The following is a 27,394-nucleotide window of genomic DNA, read 5'->3' on the forward strand; positions in this document are numbered from 1 at the left end:
GTGTACATAGGCCCATTGTGAAGTAACAATCCTGCATCTTTGGTCCAGATCCAGCATCAGTGATTAAGACACCTCTCCATCCAAACTTGTGAGGCACCTAAGAGCAGTCATCCTTCCATCACAGTCAATACTAGGATTAACCTTTTCTCTTTCCCTTCCCACAGCGTTACTAACGAAATCAAGTAGTAAACAAAATGTTTTAATATGAGAGTGACTGACCGGCAGATTTCACTCGCCTTCGCATGACTACCATAGAGCAGTTGAATATTGGACCGGCCAACTGTGTGGTTAGTAGAGTGTTATATTATATTTCATATAATATAACACTCAATGATAGTCCTAGAGTTCTGATAATGACATATGTCGAATTGTTGAGATCCCTCAAAAAGCACCCGATCAGACAGTATTAATTGACAGTATTAATAAACAAACAAAACATTATGGACATGAAAGCCTCTTTCTTGACACAGCATTTATGTTACTAAAACTATTCCATCATACATTGAGCATTTGTCTCAAGTGGATATTAACACTAACGTGCCTGTCCTAGGAATTACTCAGACAAAAACACGTGTATTTCCCTATCTGTATTTAGACCCATCTCTACATCTCTCAATTTCAGAATCCATTGTGTCTCTGTTCTTCTCATAGTCAATAATCTATCTCCCCCTCTAGGGTGACACTGTACTTGTGTGATTCCATGAAATCTAATACCAGTCATGTTCTCCGAGGGGTGTGTGTTATTGAAATGTACAGCAAAAGGTTAGTCAGGGTTGTTATTATGAATAGCCCTCATGTGTTCTTGGATTCTTTCTTTCTTTTAAAGGGCGTAGGGTACTTCCTATGTAGATTAGTCCACAGTAACATATAATACAGTTAACTACAAACCTGGTGTTGCAGTTAATGACGTGTCGTATGCAGTATTTGATAGGAGTATTATACTGGGACTCCGTTAGTTTGTTAAGTGCATATGGACAAACATTACATTGTGCACATTTGTAGAAGCCATATGGCCTGGTGGGTAGCCAGGTGATATTTTGTCTAATTGGGGGCAGGTAACTCGGGCAAAGAATCTCCTGCAGTGTGGTTCCCCTTCTATGTGCCACCAGGGGTTTCTTGGGAATGTATTTCTCCAATGATTTATCTAGTCGGAATAAATACTAATGTTTAAGCAGAATCTTGTAAATTGAGTGGCTGTGTATATTGTACCCAGTAACAAAAGCCAATTTGTTTTCCCTACCTTTCCTAGAAGTCTTTTTCTTATTATACAATAGAGTCTGCCTTGGTGTATTGAGGATTTTCTTTTTTGAGATGTCAAGAACTTCTTGTGAGTAGCCGATGTGAATGAAACGTTCCTCTAATTTGCTGAGTTCTGTAAGGAAGACCGTGTCTTCGCTACAGTTCCTCCTAATCCATGTCATTTCTCCCAGTGGGATAGCATTTATTTGTCAACTAGGGTGTGCACCAAAGGCATTTAGCACTGAGTTGCATGCTGTGGATTTTCTAAAAAGTCTAGACATGATTCTATTTTCTCTGACATAGCACCAAGTCTAAAAAGTCAATCTCTAGTTTATTTGTTTTATAAGTAAAACACAAATTGTACGAGTTGTTGTTAAGATGTTCTCACAACTTCTACAGACAAGTCTCGCAACCCGACCAGATAAGAAAAATATCATCGATATACCGTCCCCAATAGATGATGTGCTCTGTGACATCTGGAGGGGTAGCCCTCCACAGATGCCTCCGTTCAAAATTGCCCATGTAGCGGTTTGCCCTAGGAGGATGAAAATTTAGAACCCATTGCGACTCCCACAGTCTGTCTGAACCAATTCCCCTGATGTAAAAAAACATTGTTTTCTAGTCTGAGGCGAGTAAGGTCTAAGAACATCTGAATGTGCTCGAACAAAGTTGCACCTCTCTGGGATAGTATGTCACTTAGAGCTTGTAAACCCTTTTCTAATGGTATACAAGTGTAGAGGGAGCAAACGTCCAATGTGACAAAAGAGAATTCTTTGGCCCACTCAATATCTTCCAGTTTGTTCAAAAGGTCTCCTGTATCTCTGAGGTAGGAAGGGAGATTATGTACTAACGGCTGCAAATATACATCCATATATTCCGATATATGTTCAGTAGGAGATCCAATACTGGAAATTATAGGTCTTCTTTTGGGGAAAATACTGGGTTTATGAATCTTGGGTAAAATGTATAGGCATGGAGTCCTAGGTGAAGGATTAAACAAGTATATGTACTCAATATCAGTGATAAGACCTTGTTCTCTCAACATAGTTAGTGTATACTCTATGTGTTTGGTAATTTTACTGAGTGGGTTGGTGGTTAGTTTTATGTATGCCTGGCCATCCAAGAGTTGTCTCTCAATTTCTTGGATGTAATCTGTGTTTCGCATTACCGCTATATTCCCGCTTTTGTCTGCCTCTTTAATGACAATCTCAGACTTGTTTGCTAGCGATATTAAAGCCAGATTTTCTTTTTTTGTCAGATTGAACTTTGAGTGCCGCAAATTGGTAGTAAGGTTATCTTCTAGCCTGTGTAAATCATGTGTAACTGCTTTGTAGAATGAGTCCACAAGAGTGTCTGGAGGTAGAGTGGATATAAACATAGATTTCAAGCCACTGTCTAAATTTATATTGGGCACAATATCCAAATCTGATAAAATATCTAGGATAGAGGGAGGAGTATTGGAACAATCATCCAAAGATAAAAGTAAATGCAGGTCCTGAATTTGTAATAGTTTAATTACAAGGTAATATCATCGGGTTGACAGAATACACAGGCACAGGTTTCTCTTCAAAGACTTTTTTCAGTTTTTTTTGACGGATGAATTTAAACAGGTCAATATGAACACGTGTAAAATCCGGTAGTGTTGTCGGGCAGAAACTAGGGGGCATATGTATCAAGTTCCGTTTTTGCAATTCTCAAATAGCGATTTTTAGGGAATCGCTATTGGAGAATTGCAAAACGGGATGTAATAAAAAATTCGCAAATGTTTTGCGATTTCTTAGCATTCCTTAATTGCGATTAGCAAATTGCTAATCGCAGTTAAGGAATACCTTCCCATTCATTCCTATGGGCCAGAAGGCCCATAGGAATGAATGAGAAGACATTCTCAATTAGCGATTTGCAATTCGAGAATCGCAAATTGAGAATAATTTCAAGGGTGCAAGGGTGTCATATGGACACCCTGATGCACCCCTGAAATGAGCATGTGTGCGCATGTGGCGAACATACATGCCCTAAGGGCATGTATGTGCGCCACATGGCACTTTGAAAGATATCAAAAAGTGCATCTTTCAAAGAAATCGCAAATTACCACCAACTTGAAGTTGGTGGTAATTTGCGATTTCTTAAGGAGAAATCGCACAACTTGGGTGCTTGTTACATTGCATTTAAGGAATCGCAATTTGCAATTCCTTAAATGCAATCGCAAAATAGAGAATCGCAAATTTGTGATTCTCTAATTTGCGATGCCCTTTTGGGATGATACATCCCAAAAGGCCTTTTCTCGTTCGCAAACGGGCCGATTCTGAGAATCGGCCTGTTTGCGAACGGGAAAAGGGCTTGATACATATGCCCCCAAGTCCTTTGCTGAACACATCAGTATCACATTGTGAGAGTGCAAGGTCAGACAGGTGAATGAATGAATGAATGAATGAAAAGCATTTATAAAGCGCGACTATTACCGAGGCGTCTTGGCGCTGAACTGCAATGGGAGTGGTCACTGGTATGTGGCAGGCGGAGATTGGATGGATATAGTGCGAAACAGCCAGGTTTTGATCATCCTCCTAAACAGAGCTCTGTTATGTTGTAGCGTGATAGCGATTATCATTGTGTTCCAGAGTTTGGCTGCCTCGTATGACAGGGTTCTCCCCCCCCTCCATTTGGATCTACGGATTTTAGGGACCAGGACTAGTCCTTTATTAGTCGACCTCAGTTCGCGTGGCGGGACATGCCAGTGAAAAAGTGTCTGAAGGCTCAGATCCTCCTCCATAGAGTGCCTTATGCACAAAGCAGATAGCCTTGAATTCGATGCGCTTTTGGACTGAGAGGCAATGGAGCTCCCTAAGACTGTTGGAGTTGGGGTGGTATTTAGGAATGTTGAGAAGCAGCCGAGCAGCAGTAAGGCTTGAAGTTTCAGTATTTGGCCTTTGTCAATGCCAAGAAATAGTACATTGCAATAATCGATCCTGGAGAGGATCAGTGCTACTACCACTGTTTTGCGAAGGCCTAGAGGAATGAAAGGTAAGACCTTACGCATCTTTATGAGGAAAAAGCATGAGGAGGTCAGGGAGTTACACTGGCCAGCAAAATTTAGTTGATCATCGAACAGAATACCCAGGTTTCTTGTCTTCCTGGTGGCTACAGGGCAGTTCCCGGCATTCACTGGCCACCATGAAGGATTCCAAATGGGGTGGCCTTTTCCAAATTCCACCACCTCCGTTTTCTCGGTGTTCAACTTGGGGAGTTGGAGTGCATCCATTCAATGATGTGTTTCATACAATTAGGGTACCTATTCGCCACAGTTTCCATCTTTGCGGATATAGATATCTCTATCTGTGTGTCATCGGCGTACGAGATCAAAGCGTTTTGATCAGTCTAGCCAGAGGAGACACATAGATATTAAACAGGGTTGGTGATAGAGCTGACCTCTGTTGGACACCACCAGGAAGGAAGAAGGCTTCAGAAGACAGAACCTCCCAACACAGCCTCTGTTCTCTGTCAGTGAGAAATGAGGTGAGTAGGAGCAGGGCCACCCCCCACAGCTAGACTCTCCAGCCTGCGTATTAATACCTGATGGTTGACCGTATCAAACGCTGCCGAGAGATACAGTAAGATGAGGATGGCTCTCCCCCCACTATCACCTTGTTTGCAGATCTCCTCCGTGGCCAAGGCCAGGACCGACTCCATGGAGTGACATGATCTAAACTTGTGTTGGGCGGGGTCAAGAAGATTGTTGGATTCAAGGTAGGTGGTTAGCTGCTGATTGATGGATCTTTCTAGGATTTTTGCAGCCAGCTGTAGGCATGAAATAGACCGGTAGTTCTTAGCTTCAGAGGGATCTAAAGACGGCTTCTTCAATATGGGTCGTATGGATTCTTTCTTCCATGTGGGGGTGAAAGATCCAGATAGCCATGCATTATTTATAATTGCAGGTCAGGTATGTGCTTGCCCTGTCTGCAACCATCAGGAGAATATGAGGGGGGCAGGGATCCGCCGGGAAGCCAGATTTTATTGTTTTTAGCAGTTTGCATGCAGTCTCCTGTGTCAATGACAAGAAAGCTGGTAATTAGCAAGGAGGGTATTCATCTACAATGGGGCCCTCTATTTTTGTTATGCTATCTGTATTAAGATATTTACTGCAAGCTTGTTATAGATGGTTTGGACCTTGTCCTGAAAGAAGTTAGCTAATCTCTTACAGAATGCTGGATCAGGAGTAAATTGATTGGTTCTCTGCAGTTTGGAGAGTGTGGTGATGATTTTAAATAATTCTCTGGAAGAGCTTTTAGCAGCCTCAATTTTAGTGGTAAAATAGCTCTTTTAGCAAGCATAATTGCTTCTTTGTATTCAACTAAGACAAGTTTATAGCTCAGTTTATCTTGCTCAGCGTAAGCTACTCTCCAAGCACGCTCTAGGTGCCTACATCTAGATTTGAGGGTTTTAAGTTCAATGCTATACCAAGGCGCCGACGGTTGAACCCTTCGTTGCTTGCTGGTTGTTTCTGTGGCCAGACAGACTACCGCAGACCTAATCCAGCTATCAAAGTTTTCTGCCGCCTTATTATTATCTAAGGCTAGGCTGGGAGGGCCAGTCCCAAGAGCTTACTCAAGGTTAGTTTTAGTAATTTTATGCCAGGGTCAAGACTTCACCATTTTTGTTTTGTCACGGGCATCATTTCTCTAAGTGGACAAAGGAGTGTGAAAAACACCGCCTTGTGATCTGTCCATGTGAGTGGGAGAGCTTTGTCAAATCCAATAAGGGGGTTGTTCGTAAAAATGCCGTCCAGAGTATGACCAGTGGTACATATGGTATCTCCTCTAGCCTGTTCAATGTTAGTGGTCTGACACTGTTCTTCAGATTGTGGGAGACTGATCTCGTAGTCGCCCCTTCTCTTGCATTTGTTGCGGTGTCGCCCCCTCCTAGTTTTTTTTGTATTTGGATTGTTGTAATTGGTCCTGGTTCCTTTCCTGAACCGTGCCATTTATTCTAAAAAAGAAGACGATGTGACGATGTAGCATTCAGTAATAATCCTGCGTTTCCTATCTCTGGATCCACCCAGTGCTAATTTCACTATGTATACTAGATACGTCCGACTCACTGGTTGAAGCAGTGACTACTGAAGTTTTGTCTTTGCCACTGGGAACCACCTGATGTGACTTGATATCATCAAATTTCTTGGAAAAAGTAAAAACTCTGTTGTTCTTCTAATCATTGTCATCCCTCTTGAGTTTTCTAATTTTCTTATCTTTTATGTACAATTAGTGCGCGCTAAGCACCTCTTTTAAGATCTTGTAATTTTTGTCAGTAGCTTCTTGTAAGTTAAGGCTCTTAATTTCTGTCTCCAACTTCTCTATGTCACAGAGCAAGTTGTTGCGTTTACGGTCTGCGTGTCTGATAAGAATGTCCATCATAGTATATGATGAAGACAATATTAGGTCCTCCCACTCCTTCAACAAATCAGGATCCAAGTCCTCGAAGGTAGGAAAGATTATAATATGTAGGCTACGTGGGACTTGTTTGATGTCAATGTATCTTTTTAGAATGGTGGAGTCCCAACACCTGGACAATTCTAGATTTTTGAGTCTTTCCAATTTTATACATTTCAATTTCAGACCTTCTTGTTATGTATTTGTATGACTTTTAGTTACTTTCTCCGTGGAGCTTGTGAAGAGTTCCATGAGAAGTTTATCCCTCTCATCATCAAAGGAAGTCATTGTCAAATAGAGTAGTATATGTAAAGCAACCTGACGTAATATGTCACGTAACTATAAGCCCAGAATCTAAAGAGCTGACAGCAAACCACCACACTGGATATGCAAATCAAGAATAGGCAGTGGAGGATAAAGGGTTCTCACATCAAAATTAATGTATGCACAGGCTACAAAGTAAGTTGCATAATAACCTACCACGAAAGAGTAAATATGGTGCCACTCAGGGTAAGGAACACCGCACTACCTTGGGTGTAGAAAACACAAGTGACAAAAGTGGCTTGTAAATTGGCTTACAACAAGAGAAACCCTGGCACTCAAGATATTTTAAGTTCAATTGATGACACAGGCTCGACACAACTGTGTCATCAATTGAACTTAAAATATCTTAAGCGCCAGGGTTTCTCTTGTTGTAAGAACATGAATTAATTAGGAGTCGGGGGAAAAAAGGGTCGGGAATTTTTTTGGGGGGGAAGTTCCCCCTTCTCCCACTCTCTGACTGCGTATGCAAAAATAAATCTCTCCTGCAGGGTCTTATAGAATTCTGAAGTAGCCACAAAGGGCCATATGTATGAAGCCAAATGGCGATCGCAAACACAGAAATCCGCAGAATTTCAGCGTTTGCGATCGCAATTTAGGCAGTGTGCAATGCAGCACACAAAAACCCACTCGCAAAATAAGAAATTCGCGATTCCCTATTTTGCGAATGCATTTAAGGAATCCCAAATCGTGATTCCTTAATTGCAATGTAGGAAGCACCCATGTTGTGCTATTTTGGCTTAAGGAATCGCAAATTACCACCAACTTCAGGGTGGTGGTAATTTGAGATTTCTTTGAAAAATGCACTTTAGGGCATGTATGTGCGCCACATGTACACACATGCTTATTTCAGGGGTGCAATAGGGTGTCCTATTGACACCCTTTCAACCTTGAAATTGCATTCTCAATTAGCGATTCTCTAATTGGGAATCGCAAATTGAGAATGTCTTCCCATTCATTCCTATGGGCCTTTTAGCCCATAGGAATGAATAGGAAGATATTCCTTTTTGCGAATCTCAATTTGCGATTCGCAAATGGGGAATATTTAGGATTTGCAAAATATTTAGCAAATCCTACATACATTGCATTTTGCGATTCTCTAATTGCGATTCCCTAAAATCGCAATTTGAGAATCGCAAAACGCGTTTTTCATACATATGGCCTAAAGTGATATATTGACACGATTTCAGTACCAAAAATAAATACTCGAGCTGATCACACATGGTGCCAGTCCTGCTTTCTGAAGATTAGACTGGGTACCAGTCTTACCTCGGTCCATGTACTGTGCCAGCTTTTTCACTTTGATTTTCATCCACTATTCCCTTCTTTGGGTATTTAAACTTACTCTTCTTTCCTTCTGATCTTACTTCCCTCTTTTCGGTTTGCTGAGTGCTCCACTCACTACACCTAAGTCTTTTAATTTAATTATGTTAATGAAACAAACCGTCCTTATTGCTTTGGCCTTGTCACTAGCCTGCTCCCTTTCCAGCTCCTTTTTTTTCACCCATGGCTGTCTACCTGCATGTTTCTTTCCTTTAACGAGGATTGCTTGCGGCAGGAATTCAGTTACAGACAGTAATGCTACAATTGCCCAGTAATTTTACCCAGTATAGCAACCTATCAAAGTATGTGCTCTTACCGGTGGCATGTTTTCCTTCTTTAATGAGTGGATATTGACCGCTTGGTGGTTAGCCATTACCACCAGTAATATTCCTACTACTTGTTGCATAGTACGAGCTAGGAGATCTTAAAACAGTGATTTGCTTTTGAGGTAGGTGTTGCAGCCTAGACCGTTTTCATTTGCGTATATTTCCAGCATCAGCAAGCCGCTCTTGCAAGGTTAACCTTTGGTCTCGACAACTGGCAGTACACAGGACAAAATGTCCCTTTGGCTTTCATCCAACAGTTAGTGGAGTGCAAGCTCTACCACACCCCAGTAAACCTTTCCACTGTCTTCTACTCCTCTCTGCTGGAGAACCTACAGCCACAAATAATATGTTATTAGCTACATAAATACCATTCACTCGATCTATTAATCTATGTTTTGTTACTATAAATATAGTTCAGTCCCCCTATGTAATACTTACTTAAAACTTTAATAAACCTTCAGTTACCAGAGAAGTGTTAAATGTACAGTGATATATTTTAAACCCCAGCGATTTCAGTTTTTTTAATCTCTCTTATCTATATCTTGTTTTGGAGCCTACTTGAGGGAGATGCATCAGTCCAGTTCAGACTTTTCACCTTGCTGCAGTGATGGGAAATGCACTGTGTCCTGCAAAGCAGACTCTATCCAGAGTGGCATTCTATTAATAAGTAAGGAGACTATTCTGCTCCATTTCCCGTCCCCAAGTAATCTTGTCTGCAAGACTGGAGAAGGTCCGGATGGGCGATAGATCCAGTAGGAACAAATGTTTTGTTTACTTGGTTCACCCACCTGTTCAATATCATCCTCTTTCAAGACTGACAACTCAACATCTTCAGAGACACAGGGCTACCACAAGTGAGAACTGATTTTGGACTCTTCTACTGAAACTCAATCAGGTAGTCAGAAGCGCTGCTTATCTTTCCCTTTCATTCAAAATACGTGTTTCCAAGACCCATTGTAGACAATACTGTGCCTATTAAATCCAGAACACTTAAGTGTATGACGTTAACAGATAGTCAGTTGTTAGCTTCTGTTAATGTTCATCAGTTATTCATTTTGTTGTTGCAGTCATTCATTTTCAGAGCAGTACCTGTGAAATTGTGATTTTTACCACCCAAGCCACTGTAGCCCCTTCCCCTGTCACACCACCCCTTACATCATTGACACCCAACTACCATGACGCAGCTCCCTTACCAGCAGATCTGTGAGAGGTGTCCCACATTCTGCACTGCCAGAGTTCCAGCCTGTCTAGAACCACAGCGCTGGATCAAAGAGAAGACACGGATCTCAACATGGATTTCCACTGTATGACCTCTGAAGCTGCTTGTGCACCTGTCTCCTTGCAGGCACCCAGCTTCACCACTGGCGGAAGTGGGAACCACTGAGGTCCTCTAGGAGATCTGGGAGATCATGCACTGGGCTGTGGTTGACAAGCTAGCCTGTGTCTATTGCAACACCCTGGAACTCCAGCATGACTAATTCTCATCCTGAGCCCAACCTGTGCTTTCCACACTGCCTCTCAGAGAAGGAATTTGTTAGCCTGGAATGCCCATGTACAGATACTGTGTGACTTCCACCACTGTCGTTTTAACCTGCCTGTTACTTTTCCACTCGAGTCCATCCTATGCCGGTTCACAAATGATCTCTTTAACTATGTGATGCGGGTCTTTCAAACTCCCCACGACTTTGAAACTTAACTGGCATCATTGTGGCTGAGAACCCTTCTACAAAGTACCAATCCACAAACTTTCATCACATCACTTGCCAAAAAAAGGTTAAAATACAGCACATACAGACAAATATCATCAAGACTGAACTCTTCTTCACACCCAACCATTCTAATCTAAATACCTTTCTAACAAACCTTCTGACATCCCAGGTGTCCTCATGCCTTCATGCCGTCTTTTTTAATAATGCAAGCAGATGACTATTCATGTCTACTGTAATGACACCATGATGGTCCATGCCAATGTCATGAATTTTCTGGCCTTTGGTGAAATCTTCCAAAGCTTCAAATACGCAAAGTGCATAATTCACCTACAAGCCAGTCATCACATGCCCTAAACCGCACCAGTTTCCATTGCTTCTGCCTAGCACCACTTCTCTGCTATGTCACTGTTCTATGACAAGTTGCTCACCATAAACCTGCCTTTCTCTCTACCATCCCACATTGATTTCCATGCAGCACCAATCTACCCCCTCTGCCCCTGAACACACCACCCACACATAATACAGTGAGTACGCGCACCCTTCTCAACCCTGTGTTACAGTGGTCTTCAGCCCTCCTCAAGTCCAGAGCCACTATTATAATCTTGGTCTTATTAACACAACCACTCAGTCTTGTGCCACCCTCTTAACACCTGTAAACTCTTATCTGAAGCTGGCCTTAGTGCCAATGTTCTCCTGGTTGGAGACTTAAACTACTAGGCCAATGATGAAGATGGGGAGCCTCAAGCCTTAGACCTTACAGCTGCCTTACATGAATTGAACCTGGAACAGGTAGTGAAATCACCGAATCATATTAAAGACCACATCCTGGATCAAATCTGGACCTCAAAACTACCTCTGCAGAACTTGAGCATTGCCCCGTGCGGATGGTCAGACCATCATCTTATCTCCTTTTCGGTGACCAGACCAAAGGAGATAAGTCCCCATAGAGGACGAGTGGCCTCATTTAGGAACTGGGCTCGGGCTAACCTCACTTCGCCGTATAAAAAAAGATCAGGAAATTCCTGACGAGAGAGGCCTTGTTCAAAGTTATCCTGGCACTGGTTATGTCCAGATTAGATTATGTAAACTCTCTCTATCTGGATCTCCTGAAGTCCCTCTTGTGCTAGCTTCAGTTAATTGCTAGGCTGATAGTTCAGCTACCAAAAGGTGGTTCTTTTTTTAAAAAATCTTCTTTTTTTTTTTTTTTTTTTTTAGAAAGCTGTGTTTACCTGTACATATATTTCAAACATAAATGACCAATTTTCATTTGTTCGTCAAAAACAAAACGAGTAATACATCATACACACTTACCCAAAAAAAAAAATCATTAGTTAGAGAGCAATCTAATACTTAAGGAAGGGGTTTCAAGAGGGGGTTCTATCATGCGGGTGACTACGGACCTCCACTGGCTGCTGGTGGCGCAAAGATACAGATTTAAGGCATGCTGCACGGTGTTCACGGTGCTGCATTTGAGATGCCCAGGCTTTGTGAAAGCTCGAATCGTAAAATATTGTCAGACGAGAGAACTGCGATCAAGCTGTCTTCATTACTTGGTCACCCCCACCTACAAGGAAATCAGGATCGGAGGACGTAGGTTCTACATCGCGGCGCCTCGCATCTGGAACACACTATCATTACCTAGCACCAAGAGACCTACCCGGTGATTATGCGCTCTATAAATAACCAATAACATATGTTTTAGTTACAACACAGTCAATACTCTCTATCTCCGGCCTCCAGGTAGCAAAATCTGTTGTCCTATTTTCTACCCTAATTTACAACACTACATTCCAGTCTTTTGAGTCCTTTTGAACCACCAGCTTAACACCTTTTTCATCTCATCAGTAGTCTACCCTGATCCCCCAGATAGAACCTCCAATTCCTGGATAAATTCCTTGAGCTTTAAATAAAATCCCACAAAATGTTCATCTGTAAGTTGACAGTCCAGATGCCAGTCTTCAGGCCTTATCTTTAAACAAGTGGGGAGCAACCCAACACAGCAAGCTCAATCTCGTGTTTTAAAAAAAAACTTTATTTATAATTTTGGCAAAAGACAAAATAGTGCAGAATCACATGGTCACCATCAGTATCATCATGGTAAAACAATAAGCATCAATGGAGAAAACAGTTGGGAAAAGCATCACAGCATTCACACAATCTTGACATGTTATAGGCTATGTGATCTCAGCTGGATAATATCATATAGAACAGAATGGATCGTCCTCCAGGCAGACCCTCTTCCCCCGTGTCCAGCCAGCCAACTTTGAGTGGCTAAGATCTCAACTCATTCACATGTTCACCTATTTATCAAACCCTTGAGACTGCATGAGGGACATCCTGTGAGGAGAAAGCAAAACAAAGAAGACAGGTGATGTGTGAGGTCAATCACTTCAGCCCACGCCCTCAGGGACTATGCCGTGCGCGGAGTCAGCAACTTGCTGCAGATTGTTTGCGTACTGTCTGTAGAGCCCCCAAATGTCTTTAGGACGGGAGTCCCAGGCAGGAGACCAGCATATACCTCACAATTCGTATTACAATATGCCAGGCAGCGCAGCCAGCCTACCAAGGTAGGAGCGGTTCTGCACCCCATAATAGAGCAATTTCCCGTTTAGCTAACATCAAACTGAGGGATTCAAAGCGTCTGACATTTTTGGGAAAGTTCACCGTGTAACCCAGCAGCGCTACTTCCGGTATGGGGGTAAAGGTCAGCTTCGTCATGGCCCCCAGTGTGTTGTGTTCTTCCTCCCAGTATGTGTGAAGCTTCGTGCAAGTCCATGTAAGGTGGGCAAAATCAGCATGTGGGGCTGCGCACTTGCGGCACGTGTGCGGGCTGGTTGGGTCTATTCGGTGTGCTTTGGCTGGGGTGAAATACATGCGGCGCAGGAACTTGTAATGCAGCAGCTTATGTCTACTGTTTAGTGAGACGTCCTGTGTTACTGCGCAGCACTTAGCCCACTGATCATCCGTGATGGGACGACCCAGATCTGTCTCCCAATCTGCACGGATCTTATCGCCATGAACGGGGCACAAGGATGCGCAGGCTTTATATAATTTAGAGATGAGATGCGTCCCGTTAGGGCTTTCTATTATTAGTGTTAAGGGCGGAAATGATTCCGGCTCTAGGGGGAAACCAGGCAACGCTGCGCGCAGCGCATAGCGGATCAGATTCAGTACAAAACTGTCCATAAAGGTGACGGCCTGAAAGCGTGTGTCTTCCGACGGGGAGAAAATGTGCCCCTCAGGGAAATCTGGTATGCCATATCCGCCTCTATCATACGGTAGAGTAAGAATTTGCCAGCAAACGTGAGCCTGTTTGCCTCCCCATACCAGCCTAACAAGAAGCTTACGCAATTTCAGAAAGAAACCATTTGTGAGGGGGATAGGAATATTATTGAAAAGATACAAAAACTTGGGCAGTACTTTCATCTTAAGTATTGCGACCGACCAGCAATGGACAGGGGCAAGTGCAGCCATCGCTCTATCTGAGATTCAAGAGTGGTGATTTCTTGACCGTAGTTGAGGCGAAGGATCTGGTCAGTGTTAAGATGTATATGAATGCCCAAATACTTGACAGATTCAGTGCACCATTCCAGAGGGTATTCACACTCCCAGGGGATCGTACTGGGGGTTAATGGAAAAATGACTGACTTACACCAGTTGATACCTAAGCCGGAGAAGAGACCAAACCGGAGTATTTCTCTGATGAGGGGCTCTAGGTTAACCCGAGGGTCCCTCACATAGAGGATGGTATTGTCCGCATATAGGGAAATTAGGAGGGGGCCAGTGTTAAATTGCAAGCCTCTTTGTAGATACCGTTCCTGAAAGTGCCGGACGAGAGGGTGCATGGCCAATATAAATAACAGGGGCGAAAGGTGACATCCATGTCATGTGCCGATGGGAGAGGGAGAAAGGACAGGACAGAGTTCCGTTGATGCAGAGCCGAGCTGTAGGACGGATGTATAGTAGGGCAATGGTGGCTATAAAGCCAATTGGCATGCCCATGCGGCGCATTATCGAGAGAAAGAAGGGCCATTCTAAAGAATCAAAAGCCTTCTCTGTGTCCAATAGGATAGCAGCCGCCGGGACCGCAGGATTGATTCTGTGGAGGAGTGAGAAGAGTGTCCTTAGGTTCAAGGAATTGGAACGGTGGGGTACGAAGCCAGATTGGGCCGGTTATCTGATGAATTCCATCAACTGGAGAGGCGATTGGCAATGATTTTAGCTAATATTTTGTAGTCTAAGTTTAAAAGGGATAGGGCCTGTAAGAACCACATCATGTCGGGTCTTTCCAGGGTTGGGGAGGAGGATCACCACCGCTTCCCGAAGCGTGGGGGACAGAATTTGCTTTTCTATGGCCTCCGCATAAACCTCAATCGGCTGCGGGGCCAGCAGATCGTTGTACGTCTTGTAAAAGTCTCTAGTGAAGCTGTCTAAACCGGGGGTGGAAGAGCAACGAAGGGTGGCTACGGCCCCAAGCACCTCGGTTTCAGTTATCGGTTCAGCGAGGAAGTCTTACATGTCCTTTTCCAAATATACCAATGCAATTTCCGACAAATAAGCGTCCTGTGCCGAAGGGTTCCCCCCTGTCCTGGTGGAATACAAGGCTGTGAAATATTCTAGGAACTCCTCGCAGATCTCTGAAGTGGCAGTGAGTGTCTGAGCCGTAGAAGAGTGTACCTCAGCGATTCAAGCTTTACTGTATGTAGGCCTTAGCTTGTGAGCCAACACCCTGCCCGGACGTTCACCCTCTCCGTACCGCCTAGCTGTTTGATATTTACCTAAGTAAAGGATCTCATGGTCCGCGGCGTCGCGGAATTCAATCAGAAGAGCTAGTCGACGATCTATAGCGGCGGGGTCTGAGGAGCGCAATATAGCATCATCCAAGTCAGCAAGTTTGCGTTCAATACGGGAGATTTCAGCACACCCCAGTGTTTAGCGATGCACACACCCCTTATGTATGCCTTAAAGCCCTCCCACAGGACTGCCCACAAGTCCACTAACCCAGAGTTTATAGTGAAGTAATCTTCTATTGCTTCGCGCACTTCTTCTTTAAAAAGATCATCCTGGAGCGCAAGGCTAGGGAAGCGCCATTGGCGTTCGAATCCCTCAGGATGGGGAATCTTCAGACTGAGCTGAACCGGAGAATGGTCAGAGTAAGTTCTCAAGAGCATGAAACCAGTTGGAAATAGCCAGGGAAACTAGCCAAAAGTCAACTCTTGTCCAAGTGTTATGTTGGCCCACGTAATGTGTGTAGTCAGTGCGTGAGTGATTGCGCTGGTGCCAGATGTCTATTAGGGAAAGCTGCTCGCAGAGGGCCATGAGAGCACGTCGAGAACGCGGTTTGGTGTCCAGGGTGGAGGCTGTGCTATCTAAGGCAGGATTGAGGAGTAACTTGAAATCCCCCCCCCTCAAGAGCAGGCAGGGATCCAGTTGTAGTAGCTGGGCGTGTAGTGCGTGATAGAATTCAGGTGAATCAGTGTTTCGGGTGTAAACGCACACCAATGCCACCCTATGTCCCATGAGAGATCCCGTGACCATAACGTACCTGTCCCTGACAACTGAGCCTAAGCTAAAGGGGACTTGTTTGTGTATGAGTATGGCAGTACCCCTGACATAGTTACTAAAGTTGGCAAAGTGCCGGTGTGTGCCCCAACTGGAAGCAAATCAGAGTTAATCAGTCTGAGGTAGGTGCTTTTCTTGTATATAAGCCACATCCACATTATGTCTGATTAAATAATGAAGAACATGCCTCCTTTTACGGTTGTCGTTTAGGCCCCTGATGTTCCAAGATTTAAGGGACAACCCCGAAGGACCGTCTACATTACCCAGCCGTGTCATCGAGAGAGTATACCCCCTCAGGGGGGTGTGGCGGGTTGTGCAGAGAGGCAGAAAGACTTTGCCAAGAGGGGCAGATCTAACACCCTGTTCATAAAAAATGTCTCTGGTGTGATACCGGTGCTTCCTACTTGCTGCACTCCTAGGTAGGCAGATTTGGGGTCAACTCCTCATCTACATCCTTGTGGTAGGTAGCAGCAAGCGAGACAGAAAGACTAAAAGATGCGGTGGTGCTATCAAATCCTAGAATGAACCGATGTCCCACCCCCTAGTCAGCAGATTTGTTATTATATGGGTCAAACTCCAATTTGCCCATTCAGCACTGAAAGACTGATGGTGCCACCTGGTTGTTGTATGTGGCCTGATGTCAGTAGTTGCTGGTCCAACACCCTATTCCTCAGGTTTCATATTCATTGTGTATAGTGGTGTTTTCTGTGTCCCTTGCCACACTACTACCACCCAATCTGCAGCAGTCAAAGTTTTTGGGGTAAATATTTAGCACTGATTTCTTACTGGAGTATCTGTTTGGACAGGAGCATTTTGTATTCACGTGAGCATCGTCTCTCTTTATTCGAGTGAACTGCAGCTTCCGTTGCTGGTCATTAGCATTAATTTGTACCTTTGTGCAGTTTGTGCCCCAGCAAGGTTGAAGCGAGAATTACTAGTACAATCCTTGTGACTTTTGCCAGTCATGATTAACTTGAATATACTCAAGTGTTGCAAATGAAGTTGTGTGCATCATTAGATTTCTGGCAGCCCCATTATCCGGATTAGTCAAGTATAATTGAGGACATTTTACACATTCAACTAGAAAGTACACACCAGAAAAGGAAAGCATTCTACTTTCTCTTGGCAGTGTTACCAGCCTAAGGGCCTGATTTACAAAGGTACCTCGCACTTTAAAATAAGTTTACACTTTTGAGTATGTTTGCTACTTTTTGGTATTCATAAACTGCACTTTTGTAGTAATTTACACTTTCGTAGTTTTGGGATTTTATTATATTAAACAACGTAATCATATGGGTTGGAAGTCAGTTAACCTAAGGACTGAGATGACATATAGCGAGATTCTGTCCTCTGATCCATTATCCGATTTGAATCCTGAGACCTGTGCATCTCCATGGACCCAGTCCTCCCTGGCAAGCTCCCTGATCTGATGTCCGTGAGCTTGCAGTCAACCAGGTGTGAAAGCAAAAGACACACATGGGATGGACGGAATGCAGAGTAAATCAAACATTCTCCCTCAGTCAATAGATCGAGTTAAATCCATTGTTCTTTTGCTCACCGTGCCACCCCTGTTTAGACCCAGCCATATGCAAATCAGTCTTGACCCTGTGCCTCATGGAAACAGTCCAGACCGAACAGCCAAGCCAGGTCCTCCAGGGACCGAAAACAAGCATCCTGGCACCGGTTTCGGGGCATCACCCCATATCAGCCAAGCTAGCTTGAATCCAGTGGCACAGTGAGCCCAAGGCCCATGTCTGGGCATACACGGCACACTTAGGGCGAGAAAGCAAAAGACACACAGATGGCACAACTCTGTGAAACAGTTACTGAGGATTTGCTCTCTCAAACTTAGATTATACAGCCCCTCATAATTATTCACTTGGGTGCCCTTCACCCAGCCATTCAGTGTCTCACTAGAGAAGTCCAGAAATTCTACAGAAGACTGACCATACAGTTTATCACTGCCCAAAAAATCATATGCGGTATTCATCTGGGGTGAAACCAAACTTTGTGATTAAGGCTGCTTTTATAGGGGTGTGGGATGTGGTCAGCTACCTCTAAAGCCAACGGAGTATACCTCCCAATAGTTGGCATGTTCCTCCACAGACTAGCCCCCCCAAATCATCTGGGATTCAATGCATTCTTGGGGCAACATCATAGGCTGCTAACCACCTATCAATGTCATTCCCCACATCAAAGCTGGGCAACAGGTATATGGAGCCTTCTGTCTCCACTGGACACTGTGCTGTTTCTGCCACCATTTCTACTCAGCTCTGAGTATTGCTTGAGCTTTAGGTCCTGATTCTTTAGACTCACTTCATGAGCCCATAACAGTTTATTTTCCTCAAGAGCTAACTTTTTCTCCTGTAGGCTTAGGGCTCGCTCCGCCTCAGCTCTCTCCTGGATTCTCCCTTCCTCCGCCCTGCAACTTTTGCAGCTAGTTTCAGCTACATCTTGCACTCCGTTTCAGTTTTCCGGTCCACCAGTACCTCAGGGAACAGGGGGTGGGAGGACTTCCTGTACTTGACCCATGAGATGACCACACTCCTGTGTGTTCCCTACTCTCAATAAATACAATAAGGTAAAGGGGGGTCCTAGGGAGTTTTTAAAGACCTGCGAGGATAGAATCCCTGACCGTAACAAGTAAACAAAAGATATCCTCGGGTCTGAGTGGAAAACTATTGACAGAAAAAGAGACACAAAAATTGATCGCAGTTTACCTCTGAAAGAGTCCTTTTATTAGTATGTTAGCCCTGCATCTACCGAGGTGTCATGCTTCATTATCTGGGATTCTCCTCTTGATGGGGACCCTTACCCCCGTCAAGGGCTACAACCCCCTCACTGTGAGGGAGGAGCTCAGGGATCCTACACTGCTTAGGATATAGTAAACCCTTTAGAAGAGAAGGCACTAAGACTTGTTGCGTGACGGGTGCAGTGCAGAACAAAAATTAGTTGTAATGTGAGGGAAGTGATTCTAAAACTAGCTACCCGGAGCGACAGAAACTTTATTAATTTGTTCCTGGTGCCAGGATTAAAAACAGAGCAAAATGCAGTCAGCCTACATCTTTTTGAACAGGAACACATCTTGGCAGAGACTAATCCACACAGGAGTCACATTCTACTATGGAAGCGTTACATCGATGACGTGTTTGTCATCTGGCGAGGAGAACCGGACACCATCTGTGACTTTCACAACTGGCTCAATACCAGAAATGAATTCCTTAAATTCACTTTTGAATTTAGTAATACCAATCTGCCTTTTCTGGACATACGCATCTTTCCCACGAGTGAAGGACTCGGGACGGAACTGTTCAGGAAACTCATGGCTCGTAATTCCCTCTTGTCCTATAACAGTTACCACCCAAAATCATTACGGGACAATTTGCCCTACGGTCAGTTTCTTCGCATCAGAAGAAACTGCTCATCTAAGGAGAAATTCAGTGAGCACGCAAATAACTTGTCGATTCAACTCAAAGAAAGACAATACCCGGCCAAATTGGTACTCTCTTAAGAGGGCATCAAACAACAACCAAGAAGCTCTAATAGAGACACCGAAGGACTATAGAATGCGAAATGGTATCATACGCTGCTAAGTCCAAAAGAATTAGGACAGCATTATAGCCATTGTCCAGCATTAACCTTATTGTTTTAGACACATAGATACAATATGGAATTCCACAAAGATCTCATGTGGGGGAATGCAGAAAAGATAGCAAGGTAACCAGACCGTACCAAAGTTGCATAGCAACCTATCCAGACTAATATTAAAAGCAAAAGTAAGCAATCTCGAGGAAACAAAAATTTACTCAGATTCATCATTTGAAAGTGCAAGATTGGAAAATTAATTAGAAATCAGAATTCTAATAAGCATCCCATGAGTGTGTTTGATATCAATGAATGGTGGATCGAAATGGAGCAATAGCTTTGAATGTTTTCTGCTCACCACCATGGAAATAATACAAGAAGGGAAAAATGTTTATGGTAAGGTTATACAAAAAAGAAAGTCTGTCTTCCAGAAGTCAACGAAGAATGAGTACAGTGCAGTCCTCTGTAACACCCGATCTTGGCAGATGGTGACACAAAAACATCCAAATAAGCTTTTTGGTGTACAGATTTGCTCAGCTGCAAAAAATGTATACGGTATTATAGACACTGATGTATATTGCCTAGAGAAGGTTTAAAAAGTGGTTTATTAGAAATTGATGCTAGCAACATATGATGAAGGGACATACGGAATGGTACTGCACAACCGTATCAGTCATAGACAGCACTCAAAATATAATTCACTACATTATACAGTACAATAATAAAATTGCATTTAAATAAAAACAGTATAAACCACATTTTTACTGTGCCCAAATAAAATTGTTCTTGGTTCTAGTTAATTGTTTAAAATGTCTCTAAAAATAACACTGTATTTATTGAAGTTATAGCCTTTACATGTAGAAAAGGTGATAACCATTGTGGGATACCCAGGATTACAAGTTATTATTTCCCTCATATAAATGGACCCTTAACATTGATTTTCTTCTCTATTGTAGGAAAAGCGTCCAGTTCCTGAGCCAGGCCCAAATGGTACGTTGTGTGACTTCTCTATTTGGAGGCATCTAATCATGTTTACAGTACACCACTCCAAATTCTTGCTTACAAATAGCTTACCTTAGTTCTCTGAGAAATATTACTAGGTAATAATATATATTTAATGTTGTTGGTGACACCCCTAGTACATCAAAAAAATTACAACATATTACTCTTATTACCATAATTTAGGCAGTAATAATATAATCTTTTTAGAGTATTTTCAGTGATGCCCTCCTGGTAAGTCTGCATACACCATTCTCTAATTGTGCCTCCATTCTTTTGTAGGGTTTAAGTGTGAACTCATCTTGAAAGAGGATAGATAGATACTTAATGAAACTAGTATTTTATTTTTAATCTATGCCGTGGTTGAGTGAAGGGAGCCACATTTTTGTGGACCCGTTTAACCCCTTCCATGCGGCGCGAATTCCGCCGCGGTGCTGACCGTTTCTTGCGCGGGCGGGCTCATGACGGAACGGTTCCGTCATGAGCACAGCTCAACCGACGCTCATGACGGAACCGTTCCGTCATGAGCATGGAAGGGGTTAAGAAAATATGTTTTACCTTCCTGGAAACAGTCAGGAAATGTTTTTTAATCCCTTATAGTCATCTTTTTCGTGGAATAGGATGAGATTATCCTCCCTACAAACACAATTAATAGCCCAGTTTGCCTTTACATTTATATTATCTGTTAGATTCTCAATTAGTTTTTAAATAGCATCATAAAAGACAGCAGCAGCTAAACAAGCATTTGCAATGCAATAGGTCTCGCATTTACACGAGTTTGCGCTATTAGCATTGTAAATGGCAATGCCTTTTCTTGATGTTCTGGTTTCAAAAACATAAATAAAAGGCATTATCATTTACAATGCCAGTAGCTTAAACTCGCGTAAATGCGAGACCTATTGCATTGCAAATGTTTGTTCTGACATGGTATTTGACAGTGAGGTAGACTTGCAGCTGGTGCTTAGTGTAGTGGTGAGGTGTATTGAGCTGCCCAGTGATGCAGGAGCCATGCTGGGACTGTTCAAGAATGAGCGTGTCTTGCTGGAATTACCCAATAAAGAAGAAGTCCTTCTAAAGTGGTGTGATGATGATTGCAGTGACCCAGACACCGGCTGCAGAAGCTTGTCGATAAGGAGGTGGCCCCAAGACCTGAGGGGCAGGAAACCTTCTGGGGTGTTTGAGGTTAAGGAGGTGACCTGGAGGACTGCTATGGGTAGTTTAGATAGAGTCCTTTGGAGTGTTTGACGATGAGGCAGGCCTGCTGCGGCTTAGGAGAGAGCTGGGCTTCTAGGGGTGCTGGAAAGTGAGCTAGACGTGCTGGAGAATTTGATGGGGAAGTAGGCCTACTGGGGAAGTATGACGGTGAGATAGACTTACTGGTGGTATTTGAGAGAAAGGTAGGCTGCTGGGGATGCTCCAGGATGAGCATGGCTTGATGATGGCGATCACTGTTTTAGTAGATTTGCAGGGGTGTTTAAGGGCGAGCTACGTGTTCGAGGGGTGCTTGAGTCATGGTTACACATTTTGAGGGAGTTTGAGAGTGAATTGTGCCTGCTGTGGGGTGGGTACTAACTAGTGAGCACAACCTGCTGGTGTGGTCTAAGAGGATATAAACATGCTGGGTCATTTGGATGCAAGTTAGACCTGCTGGGGTTATTCGAGGTTCAAGTAGACGTGCTGGGGTATTTGAGAAGGAGAACCATTTGTTGTTCTTCGAGTGGGAGGTGTATGGACTGGAGGTTTTCTTTTGTAAGCTAGATATGTTAGGGGTGTTCGAGAGTAAATAAGGCCAGCTGGGGGTTCCAAGGTGAGCCAGACCGCCTGGTGGTGTTTGAGAATAAGCCAAAACTGTGGAGTGACTTCAAAGGTGAGTTATGTCCTTTGGCAGTGTTAAAGCACGAAGGACCTGCCGGGATCGTTTGGAGGTGAGTTGCACCAGCTGAAGGTTTTGTAGTGTGCCCCTTAGGCCATTTGGAGGGTATTCAAGAGTGAACTAGGCAGCTGTGGTGTTCCAGGGTGTGCTAGACCTGCTGGGGTTTTAGAAAGTTAGCTAAACCTACAGGGGCAAGCGAGCTTACGCTGCAGGGACAGTTTGAGAGTGAGCTAGACTGGTTATGTTTGTTTGAAATTGAGTTGGACCTTCTAGGATGTTGTTCTGCTTGGGTTTTCGGATCAGATAGAACCCGCTCATCAGAGCCTCACTAACCCAGACAAAACGCTACCCCCTCCCTAGGGCCTATTTACAATAGTGCAACCACATATATCTACCACCTAAGGACAGGGAATTCCTACTATACATACCAAGACCTCTTATAATCGGCGGCCTCGCGATCCCATACGGATCCAGACCTCTCTGCCCATATGACAGTATCACAAGTGGCGGTCTCGCGATCCCATACGAATCCAGACCTCTCTGCCCATACGACAGTATCACAAGTGGCGGCCTCGCGATCCCATACGAATCCAGACCTCTCTGCCCATACGACAGTATCACAAGTGGCGGCCTCGCGATCCCATACGGATCCAGACCTCTCTACCCAGACGGCAGTCTCAGCACAATCGGCGGCCTCGCGATCCCATACGGATCCAGACCTCTCTACCCAGACGGCAGTCTCACAAGTGGCGGCCTCGCGATTCCATACGAATCCAGACCTCTCTACCCAGACGGCAGTCTCAGCACAAGTGGCGGCCTCGCGATCCCCTACGAATCCAGACCTCTCTGCCCATACGACAGTATCACAAGTGGCGGCCTCGCGATCCCCTACGAATCCAGACCTCTCTACCCAGACGGCAGTCTCAGCACAATCGGCGGCCTCGCGATCCCATACCGATCCAGACCTCTCTGCCCATACGACAGTATCACAAGTGGCGGCCTCGCGATCCCATACGGATCCAGACCTCTCTACCCAGACGGCAGTCTCAGCACAATCGGCGGCCTCGCGATCCCATACGGATCCAGACCTCTCTACCCAGACGGCAGTCTCAGCACAATCGGCGGCCTCGCGATCCCCTACGAATCCAGACCTCTCTGCCCATACGACAGTATCACAAGTGGCGGCCTCGCGATCCTATACGAATCCAGACCTCTCTACCTAGACGGCAGTCTCATACGACAGTTCATCCTATGATCACCATAACATACAAAAAAAGGAATCAGTCTCACTATTCATCAGATCACACAAGGATTGCCAGTTCGAGCATAGCCTGTTTTCAGGTTCGAGGGGCTCCTCTTTCCCTTATTCAGTTACCACTTACCTGATCAGGGTTAACATCTGTTCATGTAGCCGCAGCTGACTAGAAGAATAGGCTACCCTCTCATACAAGAACACGCAGCACATGTTGGTTCACTACAAACTGGGTACTTTATTACTCATTACATACACAATCACATAACATTACGATATAACACATAACCTGCAAAGAGAAGTGAAAGATTAAGTTGTACACTCTAATAAGAAAGGGTCGACATCACCTTAGTAGTATGTAGCCTGCACTCAGTGGTCATCTAGGTTCCCTTCTCGTCTGTGCCTCGGCTCGCCTGGAAGTCACTCTTCTCCGAGTCACTGGGACCTCTTCCTTATCGGCTACTCTCTCCTCTCTGGCTATTCTGCTAGGAGGGCATCTGTCTCTCGGTTCTTCTCCGCCTTCAAGATGGCGTCTGTCTTCCCTGGAATAAGTAGTAGCTTTACTGCTAACGGCTAGATGCCGCCTACGGACTGAACATGTAACTGCCTCAGACTTTCACTAATATAGAGGTGCATTTTCTCATGGAAAATTCCGGCCTGTAACCTGCCGCCCACCAAATTCTTGTACCTCCCCGTACCAAGGACACGTTCCCAGCCGGCCGGCCTGATGTAGTGTCTTCGGCATGAAGAAAAATACAATCCTTCGATAAGGGCCGGCCTGAACCGGTTCTCTCCAAGCGAATAACACCTCATAACTAAAACATTACATTTGACCTAGAAGCATCCCAAGCTGCCGGAGCAGAAAGAAAGATGGAGTCTCTCCCGTTTGAGGCCTACCAGGCCTGAATTCAGCACAGCTCCATGAAATACCCTCACTACAGGACAGGTTATCCCTAATACTAACGAATCTATCCCCTAGGCTTTGTGTGCAAGCCCTGATCTATGGGGAAGAGCACAGGATCATGTCGAAGTGCCTAGTAAATAGGCTCCATTCACTACTCTAACCCTTAGACTTGAATGGTAAGAGACTGAAGTCACATTTAATCATCCTTTCCTCACAAGAAGGCCGGGAAAATCGAGCAGAACAGATGTTCAAGGGTAAACTACACTTTCTGAGGTGTTCAGGTGAGCTATACTTGCTGGGGGTGTTCGAAAGTAAGCTAAACCTACTGGGGAGATTTAATAAAGTGAGCAAAACGTGCTGATGTGCTGAACAGTGTGGTAGAGTGCTTGGGGTGTTTCGGGTGCGCTTTAGCTAGTTGTGGTTCTCTAATAAGCTAGATATGCTGGAGGCGGTTTGGGGGTGAGCAAGTCGTGTTGGGGGGCTAACTGCCTGGGGCAGGTGAGGGTTATACTCACATGCTAGGGGGTTGTTTGACGATACAATACATTAGGTAGGGAATTCTAGTGTGAGTTAGACTTTGCTGGGAATGTTCAAGGGTCAGCAAGAACTGCTAGGCGTGCTCACTCATTAGTGAGTTATTTCTACTTGGGTTGTTCAAGAGTGAGCTAGACCTGTCTGGGGAATCCATGGCTGAGCTAGACCTGCTGGTGTTTTAGGAGAAACGCCAGTGCAGGGGTGGTTGATCCATATGTGCTGGGAGTATTCTAGTGAGAGATGGACCTGCTGGAGGAGTTCATATGTGAGCTGCCTCTGCTGAGAGATTCTAAGGGAAAGCTGCGCCTGCTTGTGGAGTTCTAGGGTTAGCTGGCCCTTCTGGGGTGTTCAGGGGTGAGATGGACCTGCGGAGGGGGGGGGGTCAGGATGAGCTGGGCCATACTGATAGTAATCCAGGGTGAACTATACCTGCTGGGGTACAGGTGTGAGAAACATCTGCTGCAGGTGTTTTAGGGTGGAGCTACACCTGGTGGTGGTATTCAGGAGTGAGCTGGACCTGCTAGGAGTGTTCCAGATTGAGCTACGCCGGCTGGGCCTTCAAGGCTTTCAGTGGTGAACCATAACTGGGTGAGCTATACTTGTTGGGAATGTTAAAGGGGGGCTAGACCGGTTAGTGGTATTTGGGGGCTAGCTCCAGGAGTGAGCTAAACCTGTTGGGGTGTTCCGGGGTGGGCTGGGCCTGTTTGAGTGTTCAGCGGTGAGTTAGACCTGCTGGGGTCTTTGGGGGTGAGTTATAATACCTGGGTGCGCTATACCAGCCCGGGGTGTTCAGGGAAGAGTTAGAGCCGCTGCGGCTGTTCACCTGGGAGCCGTACCTGCTGGGAGTTGTTCAGGGTGAGTTAGAGCTACTGGATTGTTTAGCGGTGAGCTAGACTTCCTAAAACGCCGGAAGACCAAGGCGTCATCTCTGAGACCTGCCTCCACCCACTTGGCACCCCCGGTTCGAGACGGCGTCGTAGGCGCACTCGCCGACACCAGAGCTCACTGCAGCAAACCTGTGCACGGGGAGGGGGCCGCAGAGGCGCTCCGCGCAATAAACAGTGTGCAGGGAGGGGGCCGCAGAGGTGCTCCGGGCTCTGTTATAATCAGACCCATTATGCGAGCCACGTGCGGCACCGTAACGGCCGATATTGCTGATATGTCGCGAGGCAGAGCCCTGTACAGCACGTTTGCAGCGACACTAAAACACAATAAACAGTGCGCGGGGAGTGGGCTGCAGAGGCGCTCCGGGCAATAAATAGTGCGCGGGGAGGGGACCGCAGAGGTGCTCCGTCATAATAAGACCCATTATGCGAGCGGCGACCCAGCGCGTGTCGTGCGGCACCGTAACAGCCGATATTGCTGACCTGTCGGGAGGCAAAGCCCTGTAAGCACGTTTGCAGCAATACTAAAACACAATAAGCAAGCTGTCGCCATACCATTGCGCTAATGAAGTAAAAACAAGCAGCATGCGCTGCCCACCCCTCGCACACACCAGCCGGCTTTTTGTTTGTCTTGCGCATGCGCCGCTGCCATGTTTAGGTTAGGCAGCGATGCGCAAGACAAACAAAAAGTCTGAACAGTGCGGACTAAAACTGTAGTTGGTGGCCGCTGCTTTCGGACTTCACGGAAGTCAGTTGGGCCACTGAAAAACAAGGCAAGAAACAGTACGCCAACACTAAGCCAATGGCAAGCAGCAGGAAAAACTACCGGCTGCTTGCCAACATATAGAGATTACTTTAGGTCTCGCTGAGACAGCGCATGCAGCGCATGCGCTGCCAAAGCGAGACCTAAAAATAAGCCGCATAAAAGCAAGTACACTGATAAAGGAGTAGCTGTAAAGTAGCAAAACAGGTTTTACCATAGTAAAATGTATCCCTCTGAAAAAGAGGTACAATATTTTTTTTTCCGCATATTCGTATAGAAGGAACAAAACTTAACAAAAATGCACAGTATCGTGTTTCGAGAGCAAATCACAGTTACAGGGTACTGGGGAACATTCCTTATGCGAACCCCGGGGAGCCACAAAATAAATGGTGGATCATATTAAGCTGAAACCTAGTTAATAAAAAACGATGGCTCAGCGAGGACCCTAGCCTTAGATAAGGTTCAATGGTGGGTGAGGTTTTCAGTGTAACATAGTATCTATCGGAAGATTTAGTAGGCTCCAAGATCTCTGTATTACTCCCTGAGAGAGCAATGAATGCATTTTTGGGGGGCACATTAATAGCATCTGTGAACTTCTCTAACGATACCTGCAGATATGAGTCACCTTGTACCTTTTGAGGGAAAGGACAAGATGTCAAAGAAGTAGTTCATTTTTGTTATCATTGCATGTTCCTTTTAC

General features: G+C 44.9%; 1 protein-coding gene across 1 annotated transcript in view; it reads left to right on the forward strand.

The window, feature by feature from the left end:
* Positions 1-27,394, forward strand: part of SORD (sorbitol dehydrogenase) — a 234,548-nt gene that overhangs the window by 44,380 nt on the left and 162,774 nt on the right. Inside the window, exon 2 of the mRNA XM_085644015.1 lies at positions 20,442-20,475. Coding sequence (XP_085500141.1) covers positions 20,442-20,475 — 34 coding nt within the window. The remainder of the gene's footprint in view (positions 1-20,441; positions 20,476-27,394) is intronic.

Source organism: Triturus cristatus, chromosome 3_1, assembly GCF_964204655.1.
Source record: "Triturus cristatus chromosome 3_1, aTriCri1.1, whole genome shotgun sequence".
Lineage (NCBI taxonomy): Eukaryota > Metazoa > Chordata > Amphibia > Caudata > Salamandridae > Triturus > Triturus cristatus.